Source organism: Sorghum bicolor, chromosome 1 (assembly GCF_000003195.3).
Source record: "Sorghum bicolor cultivar BTx623 chromosome 1, Sorghum_bicolor_NCBIv3, whole genome shotgun sequence".
NCBI lineage: Eukaryota > Viridiplantae > Streptophyta > Magnoliopsida > Poales > Poaceae > Sorghum > Sorghum bicolor.
In genome coordinates this window covers 10,409,725-10,419,372 of record NC_012870.2, presented here as the reverse complement: position 1 = coordinate 10,419,372, position 9,648 = coordinate 10,409,725, and the positions used below count along the sequence as shown (strand labels likewise).

The 9,648-nt window shown below is 43.1% G+C and overlaps 1 protein-coding gene across 1 annotated transcript; it reads left to right on the top strand.

Annotated features, from left to right (window-relative positions):
- Window positions 201-9,566, top strand: LOC8062975 (plasma membrane ATPase 1). The gene is made up of 21 exons (XM_021463179.1): window positions 201-511; window positions 1,235-1,354; window positions 1,736-1,834; window positions 1,902-2,039; window positions 2,143-2,277; window positions 2,370-2,549; window positions 2,643-2,849; window positions 2,950-3,069; window positions 3,150-3,269; window positions 3,362-3,484; window positions 3,579-3,683; window positions 3,823-3,967; window positions 4,787-4,951; window positions 5,027-5,265; window positions 5,342-5,374; window positions 5,661-5,742; window positions 5,853-6,013; window positions 8,201-8,386; window positions 8,479-8,661; window positions 8,751-8,923; window positions 9,187-9,566. Exons 1-21 carry the CDS (start codon window positions 458-460, stop codon window positions 9,281-9,283), a joined length of 2,865 nt encoding a protein of 954 aa, XP_021318854.1. The 5' UTR covers window positions 201-457; the 3' UTR covers window positions 9,284-9,566.

Below are 9,648 nucleotides of genomic sequence, written 5' to 3'. Positions count from 1 at the left end.
TATAAAGCCAACATGGAAGCAGCATCGTAAAAAGGCCGCAGAAGATCCTATCACAGCGTAAAACCACTTTTCTCCAACCCGATTCTTGCTTTTACCTACCCTTTCGCACATGCCCTTATTAAAATCCTTTTTTTTTTTGTTTTTCCATACTCCATTTTGTGTTGCTTTTCTTCCGCCTTTCTCTCTTCTTCTCGAGCTGTCTCTTGCGCGCCGCGTGGAAGTCCCACTCTCTACTCCAGCCGCTATCCGCCGCTCCAGAGGTTTCGTCAGTCGTCACTCATACACACTCTCTCAATGTGCACAGAGACCCGCTCCATCTACATTTACAATGCTCTAGAATCCCGCACATTCCCGCATAAAAGTACAGAAGGGGGAGCGGCCGAGCAGAGTGCAGAGGGCAGACCGTCAGAGGGAGTTGCTGGTGCGGGGCAGGGAGATCAGAGGGGTGCCTGCCTCCATGGCTGACAAGGAGGGGACCCTGGACGCCGTCCTCAAGGAGGCCGTCGACTTGGTAAATACTACACTGGCTTTGCTCTTGTTGGGGTTGGGGCGGTTCTTGGGGCTGTGGCGTACTGTGCGGACAAGGCTGCCGTTGGGTATATGTATGTTGGTTCTTGGATTAGCAGTAGCACGGGGGGTGTTTCGTTTCTTAGTTATTTGCGTTGGTGTACACAATCCTTCGTTGCTTGATTCATGGTGTGCCTGTAAATGTAAGAGGCTTGGGTTGCTAATTCTTGTTCTGCTGGTGCGTTGGGTGGCGAAATCGGGATGGTTTCTTGTTTAATATTTGTAAAAATGTCAGAATTCTAGGTGACGAACTGTAATTAGGTTGTATATATTGCGATTACTAATTTTAGAGTTCCGTGTTCTTGCTACACATTCTGATCTTGACATCCCTGGCCTTGCTTGTATGAATAAGTTGCGTCTTTGTTTTCTACTCTCTTCCTGATCATGATATCCCTTTGCTTATATGAATATGTTGATTGTTGACGTTTTGCTTTTATTCTTTTTTGTCATGCCATTTTTTTGTATCTTTTTACTAATATATGCGTATAGTTTTGTTCCATTGGGAAATCATACCTTGGAACCTTGGTTTGGTTGGTAGTTAGCAGGTTGACGGGCAAGTATAAACTAGCATTTTACTTTATCTCTTTTGTTTTGATGTGTGTCATGGTAATCAAATTGGATGTTTTCTTTTTAAGAAAAGAAAGGTCTTATTGCAATTATTTTGCAGGAGAACATCCCACTTGAGGAAGTTTTTGAGAATCTGAGATGCAGCCGTGGGGGGCTCACTTCCGACCAGGCGCAGCAACGCCTGCAACTATTTGGCCCCAACAAGCTCGAAGAGAAGGAGGTCACACTTTTCTAGTCCCTTTGGTCATTTCTTGGGAAAAATTCTGTTCTTCCTGATTGTCGGAGTGATTACTATGATTATTCATTCACTTCTATTTGCAACTTCATATGTCTCATTCAGTTGGCCTTGTTTAGTTCCCAAAAAATTTTGCAAAATTTTTCAGATTCTCCGTCACATCGAATCTTTAGACGCATGCATGTAGTATTAAACATAGACGAAAATAAAAACTAATTACAAAGTTTGATCGAAATTGACGAGACGAATCTTTTGAGCCTAGTTAGTCCATGATTGGACAATATCTGTCAAATACAAACGGAAGTGCTACAGTGTCGATTTTCTAAAAATTTTTGGAACTAAACAAGGCCCTGTTCATGGCTGCAGGAGAGCAAATTTCTCAAGTTTCTGGGATTCATGTGGAACCCACTGTCATGGGTCATGGAGGCTGCAGCTATCATGGCCATCGCACTGGCCAATGGTGGGGTAAGAAATATGATAAAATAAGTACAATTATTGGTTGGACTGGCAATAATATATTTGTGGTCATCAGGGGAAGCCACCAGACTGGCAGGATTTCGTTGGTATCATCACACTGCTGCTTATCAACTCAACTATCAGTTTCATTGAGGAAAATAATGCAGGGAATGCTGCTGCGGCACTTATGGCTCGCCTTGCGCCGAAAGCCAAGGTTCTTAATTATCCATTTAGTTTGTGACATTTCACTGTATTTTCCATCTATCATCTTTTCGGTGGCTATTGAAATTGGAACTAATGGTCTTGCTGGTGGATAGGTGCTTCGCGATGGCCGTTGGGCCGAGGAAGAGGCAGCTGTCCTTGTGCCTGGGGACATAATCAGCATTAAACTTGGAGATATCGTTCCTGCAGATGCTCGGCTCCTTGATGGAGATCCTTTGAAGATTGATCAGGTCCTTTATGTTTTTGACATTTAGTCACTTCCACACTTTATTTGATCCTATCAGGTCTCTTGATCTAACTTTTGTCTCGTCTCTTATTGTAGTCTGCGCTAACTGGAGAATCATTACCAGTCACCAAAGGTCCTGGTGATGGTGTCTACTCTGGTTCAACTGTCAAGCAGGGTGAGATAGAGGCTGTTGTGATAGCAACTGGTGTCCACACTTTCTTTGGGAAGGCTGCACATCTTGTCGACTCCACTAATCAAGTTGGCCATTTCCAGAAGGCAGGATTCAAAATTTCACATACACTCATGTCTGATGTTATCTGTTCGAATCATCACTGAATTATTGTGTTCATTATCATGTGATTGATGCAGGTCTTGACAGCCATTGGGAACTTTTGTATTTGCTCAATTGCTGTGGGGATGTTTGTTGAGATAATTGTCATGTACCCTATCCAGCATAGGGCGTATCGTCCTGGGATTGACAATCTTTTGGTGCTCCTTATTGGAGGAATTCCCATAGCAATGCCTACAGTTTTGTCTGTGACCATGGCAATTGGGTCCCATCGCTTGGCTCAACAGGTTTACATCTCTTTGATGACAGTGTTAACCAAGTGATGACCTGGACAGAAGGCCCAAAATTTCTATATTATATACTTAATTGCATTTTTTTTTCCTGCAGGGAGCTATAACAAAAAGAATGACTGCAATTGAAGAGATGGCTGGTATGGATGTACTTTGTAGTGACAAAACTGGAACTCTGACTCTGAATAAACTCACAGTGGACAAGAACCTCATTGAGGTTAGACTTGAACAACCATCATTGGTCCTTCATATCTGACCTTGAAACACTTATATATATAATATATATGCTTGGTTCAGGTTTTTGAAAGGGAGGTGACTCAAGACCAAGTAATTCTGATGGCTGCTAGAGCCTCCCGAATTGAAAATCAAGATGCTATTGATACTGCAATAGTTGGCATGCTAGCTGATCCAAAAGAGGTATAATTCTTTTTTGAATAGGGATGGAATAGGTATATCTACACTTGTCTTGTTTGTTTGGTGATATGGACATCTAACAATATTTCTCACAGGCCCGTGCTGGTATTCAAGAGGTTCATTTCCTTCCATTTAATCCTACCGACAAAAGAACTGCCTTGACATACATTGATAGTGATGGGAAGATGTACCGTGTTAGTAAAGGTGCGCCAGAGCAGGTACTAAGAAACTGGACTGCAACATAGCTTCAAAAGCATGACCTGGTTTTGCTGTTTACAGAAAAATCTTATTGATCAACAAAATGACATGCAGATTCTCAACCTCGCCTACAATAAGTCGGAGATAGAACGGAGAGTTCATGCTGTAATTGACAAGTTTGCTGAGCGTGGACTTAGATCGCTTGCTGTAGCGTATCAGGTGGGTGAACTTAGAAGGATAGTCATCCAAAGTATGCTTAAACATTGCAGAATCTAAGCTAACTGTAGATTAGGTAGTAATCAATAATTATTTTACAGTTATGTTGTTCTGATGATGGTGGTTCTCTTATGTCATGTAGGAAGTGCCAGATGGAAAGAAAGAGAGTCCTGGTGGGCCATGGCATTTTGTTGCTCTTATGCCACTCTTTGATCCTCCAAGGCATGACAGTGCAGAAACAATACAAAGGGCACTGAACCTTGGTGTTAATGTAAAAATGATCACAGGTACACCCCCAATTCTCAGACAACCCACAGAGGGTGGTCTAGATCCATTTGTTCTGCAAAGATGATCCAGGCATGAGGATCCAGATCTACCAGAACAGACATCACAAGTCTACATGACTGCAATTTGTCGATGAAAAATACATGGTTCTGGTGTAGTTTAATAATGAGAAAAATGAAATGATCCACTATTCTTCTGTATTTGGTGGTAGTATTGGGACATCATAGCCATGATCATTTTGTTTTGCAATGTCCCTACTTTCTGAATCAAGGTTGTGTGCGTATCTAGGTTTCCTTTGGCGAACTTATGCCAATATCATCAGAGTGGTTTGTGAAATGTTTTACTGTTTATTCTAAAAATCACCAATAGAGAAGTCTCACATGTGTTTGTTCGGTGGAAACCACCTCTTCTGTGAAATTGTGAAAACTCCTTCAGAAAAAGAATATGTATAGCTTCTAAAAATTCTGAAAAGGAGAATCACATATGTAGACTAGGTCATCTTGCATAAGCGCGGAGAAAGTTTGTCATGTGTGACTTAGAACTTTTAGTTTTTTTGGGAGTTTTTTTTTCACAATTCTGCCAAATAGTTTTTCTTAATTGCATAATCATGTGCTTACAAGCTTACACTATGTGTATAACACTTCTCTTTGTTAGTTATTTCTTCGAAGAAACTTCTCTCTGTTAGTTATTCTGTGAATAGGGAATTGTAACACTAAAATTAGTAGTACTGGATGTTTCATTGGATATACATTAAATCTTCATTCTCGTTATAATATTGTCCATCCATTTGATGTAGATCTAACTTATTTTCTTATTTCCAGGTGATCAGCTAGCAATTGGGAAGGAAACAGGACGTCGCTTAGGCATGGGTACTAACATGTACCCTTCCTCTGCTTTGCTGGGACAGAACAAGGATGAGTCTATTGCTGCTTTACCTGTTGACGATTTAATTGAGAAAGCTGATGGTTTTGCTGGCGTATTCCCTGGTATGTTTCAATTCAGTATCAGGGTTGATAGTAGAAAAAGCATGACGACAGATTAACTATTTTCCCTTTTCTCAGAGCACAAATATGAGATTGTAAAACGTCTGCAAGCACGAAAACACATTTGTGGAATGACTGGTGATGGAGTAAATGATGCTCCTGCCCTAAAGAAAGCAGATATTGGTATAGCAGTTGCTGATGCCACTGATGCAGCCAGGAGTGCTTCTGATATCGTCCTGACTGAACCTGGCCTGAGTGTGATAATTAGCGCCGTTCTTACTAGCCGGGCGATTTTCCAGCGAATGAAGAACTACACTGTATGTCAGAAGGAAACCTACTGGAATAACTTTTCAAAAAAAAGTTACATTTTCTGATCCACCTTCATCTTTGCAGATCTATGCTGTTTCAATTACAATACGTATTGTGGTATGTTTTCTTGACTTGTTCTTTAGAACTAGACTAGAAGTTGTCCAACTTTATTATATTGGCCTCTGGCTACGTTGTTTTTGTATCTTTCTGCTGCATACGTGTGAAATATCTTTGTGTATTTATTTGAGTAATTGTTTTGGTTGCTAATTTTTTAATCAGGTTTAGTTGTTTATGTTATGCTGCAAGTTAATTAGAACCGAATATTTAATTATATTCATCTTGATCCTTAAAATTTTGTGAATGTTCTGGGATTAATGCATTTGGTTGCTCAATGTTTTAACAGCTAGGATTTATGCTACTTGCTCTCATATGGGAGTTCGATTTCCCACCATTTATGGTCCTTATTATTGCAATACTAAATGACGGTACATCCCTTTATTGTTCCTTTCATCCCTGTTGCCCATCACAATATGGTGGTGGAAAGTAGTAAACATCATTTTTCATTTTCACCTCAACCATTTTCTGGTATCAACAGGTACCATAATGACCATATCAAAGGATCGAGTAAAGCCTTCCCCTCTACCTGACAGCTGGAAGCTGGCTGAGATTTTCACAACTGGAATTGTACTTGGTGGATACTTGGCAGTGATGACTGTCATCTTCTTCTGGGCTGCATATAAGACAAACTTTTTCCCTGTAAGGATCATAAAAATTTCAGAGCATACTTTTCCTGTTTGCGAACACAAGGTCGAGAAATACCCTTATGGTACGTTTTGTGATGAGTGATTGTCAACGTGATCCACGAATAGGTTGAGTTGGTGACTAACATTACCATGGCGAAAGCTATGTGTGCGACATGTCTCTTGGCTTGTGGTGTTCAGCTGTGGAGCTCGGAGGCGGTGGTCGACGGCGAGGTGAAGGTCAAGTAGAGACGTGCCGTGCTGATGGACCTGGAGCGGTGAAGGATGGACGTGAGGCTTGGACTGACGGACCAGGAGGCCGGGTGACCAGCCGTAGTGGCTGACATCTGGGACATCGACAAGTGCGAGTGTACATGGGAGTGACCGTGTTGACCAAGTCAAGACGGCGGACGCGAGTCGAGCGAGGCTCAGGAGGACTTAGCGGGCCGGCCAGTCGAGGACGGCGGGGACACGTGTCGAGTGCCGGGGAAGCGTATGGAGTACGCTACTCGTGGTAGGTTTCGCGGGTTTGGGCCTCAAAACCCGGGCGGAGGTCCCGATGCGGACGGATGGCACGTGGCGGCATCGGTGAGATCGCTTCGGAGCGAGGCTACCGGTGAGGAGGCGCGGTGGCCGTCGGATTTAGGTCATGTCGAGTTGGACTAGAATGCCTCTAAGGCTAGCCAGTTCGCTCAAAAATATCTAGGGGCTTTTGGGGAATACGTAATATGCCTGATAAATAAACCGGGGGAGTCCCCCGTCTCCCAAACTGCTCTCCACCTCTCTCCCACCTCTCTTTCTGCTGTTTTCCCGTAGCCCTTCTCTGGTTTAGCTGGTCATGTGAGAAGTCAAAAAATTTGTGTAACAAACTTGTGATTTTCGAGTTGGGAATGGAGGCCCGAATCCTCCATGTGTCCTCCGGGATTTCCAACTTGAGCCTGTGATTTTAGTTCTTCTCTTTATGCTGTGTTTTTCGTTTTTGGGAAGTTTTTCGTTCTTGTCTGTGATCTGTGATTCATGAAGTTTGAGTTGGGTTCGAGCCATGATTCTTTAGGGATAGCTCACCGACATCATGGAGATCATCTGTGCCGAGTTTGAGAGTGAATCGTTTTGTTTTGATGGAGTTTCATTCGATTTTTGGTTGAGTCGCCCTGCTGTTCATAGCGCTCGGGCTCATCCTGTTCTGCATCTCCTCCGCGTGCGTTCTCTCCTCTCTGTCTGTTGTGTCTGGGCTGGGAAGGACATCAGTGAAGATTTGTGCTGAGCGCCCTCGTACTGCTCGATTTCTTTTGCAAATCAATACTCAGCGTGGAATCTAGCAGTGCAGCATCTGGAGTAGTACTGGGTGGAGCACCAGTCATCTAATCAAGATTGTCTTTTCTTGTTTCTTGTCTTTAGCTCTTGATTGGTTATCAGCTTTTCATCCAACCGTGATTTAATTCAAGCATTTCTTGGTCCACGTTTGGGGATTCAAGCAACGAAGGACACTGCAGTACAGATTGTGACCAGGTCATTGCTAGCACTCGCCAGGAACTCTGGCTGCTCACGTTGAGCAAGAAGATGACATTGCAGTTCCTTGCTAGTCTGACCGATTTGTTTTTGGCTCAGTGAAGTTCTACTCTTTGCGTTTGACAGCTAATCTTTTGGCAATTGTTTTATTCCATCTTGCTTGAAGTATTCACGGTTGAAATTTTATTTCCCTCAGTGAATGGATCAATCAGAGGACATGAGCACCTAACTGTGCAGACTCAAGAACTCTTCCACTCTGTTCGGTGTTACTTCAATTTTTAGAAGATTTTCTTTGGTCTTTTTCCTCAGCTCCGATTTTCTGTTTTACGTATACCTCAGTCGTCTGTGCTCTGAATTCAGTTCCGTCTGTTGCGTTGGATTTCTATCACTCCAAAGAATTTTTAAGTGCTCCTATCACTAGTTGATTTGAGTATTTTAGTTTTGGAACGTGCTTGTGTTGGGCGGTGATTTTGGGACAGCGGCTAAATATTTCGAAAGAAATTTGAGGCTCCCATTCACCCCCCCTCTGGTCGCCGTTTTCGGTCCTTCACTGTTCTATTCGAATATCCTGTATAACTTTTCAATCTCCATTAAACATTTTATAATAATGGTCTATGATGCTAGTAGTGCAGCATTCAGTTTCGTTCCTGGTTGTGAGACATACATTGACTCTTACTGTTCAATGGTATTTTAGAGGATCTTTCACGTTGAAAGCCTTGAGAAGACAGCTCAAGATGATTACCAGAAACTTGCCTCTGCTGTATATCTCCAAGTCAGCACCATCAGTCAGGCTCTCATCTTCGTGACAAGGTCTCGCAGCTGGTCATTTGTTGAGCGCCCGGGCTTTCTATTAGTGTTTGCTTTCTTGGTCGCACAGCTGGTATACTCTCTCAACTTTTGCTCTGTAACCCTCAACAAAAAATCAGTTACTGTTATAAGTCCCATTGACCAAGGTCTTCTCTTTGAATGCAGATAGCTACATTGATAGTTGTATACGCTAACTGGGGATTCACTTCAATCAAAGGCATTGGGTGGGGCTGGGCTGGTGTGGTGTGGCTCTACAATCTCGTTTTTTACTTCCCACTCGATATCCTCAAGTTCCTCATCCGATATGCTATGAGTGGGAAAGCATGGGATCTTGTCGTTGAGCAAAGAGTAATATGAACTGCTCGTTTGTCATGCACAACGCAGCACCTGTTTGAGTGAATTTCATATACATGAAGCTAAAATTGCTGGTTTTGCAGATTGCATTTACAAGGAAGAAGAATTTTGGTAAGGAAGAGAGGGCGCTCAAGTGGGCACATGCGCAGAGGACGCTCCACGGGCTGCAGCCACCGGATGCCAAGCTGTTCCCTGAGAGGGTGCATGAGCTGAATCAAATGGCTGAGGAGGCGAAACGGAGGGCTGAGATTGCAAGGTAAGATAAAATCTGTTGAGATAATCTTCTGCAGAAGAATACTGATACGATAGTTTCACTTGGCGAAAGAAAGGACACTCTAATATCTGTTGAAAAAGAACAGCATCCAATTCTTTGTTACTTGCAGCCTAGCAGGCATGCCTTTAAGGATGGAAAGCACCTGCCCTTCTTTCTTTGGAACATCTCACATAGTGTCAACATAATCAGATGTATATATAATGTCGATGGAAGCTAACTATTGGCTGGTTGATGTTCCTTTGCAGGCTGCGGGAGCTTCACACGCTGAAGGGGCATGTGGAGTCGGTTGTGAAGCTCAAGGGCCTGGACATCGACACCATCCAGCAGTCATACACAGTCTGATGACTCTTGCTTAAATACAGGCATACTATATTTCCTGCAGAGGAACACCTAGTTCTAGCAGGTGGTAGTCGCCTGCTTGTACTTTCCATACCATAGCTGCACCATTTACAGATCAACATAGTATAGCACATAATGAGATCTGATATTGCCAGTTCAGCTCTATGTTATGGGGTGTATTGCCTTATGAGGAGCAGGGATATATCTCCCGTGCAATGCCTCTTCCTGGGCTTCAGAGTTCTGAACATCATTGGAATTTGCTTCAGAGTTTTGAACACCATTGGAATTTGGAGGTGTCAGCATCTTCTGGTCCGGCCATCAAAGGGCCGGCAACTTCTGGTCCGGCTGCGCTGTGCTGTGCCTGCGCC

Bases quoted from the DNA above. Each gene is read 5' to 3' on its own strand.
- LOC8062975 (XM_021463179.1), top strand. From the start codon at position 458: ATGGCTGACAAGGAGGGGACCCTGGACGCCGTCCTCAAGGAGGCCGTC. The intron at 3,270-3,361 runs GTATAATTCTTT...TATTTCTCACAG, and splicing joins TGCTAGCTGATCCAAAAGAG to GCCCGTGCTGGTATTCAAGA. The intron at 4,952-5,026 runs GTATGTTTCAAT...CCCTTTTCTCAG, and splicing joins TTTTGCTGGCGTATTCCCTG to AGCACAAATATGAGATTGTA.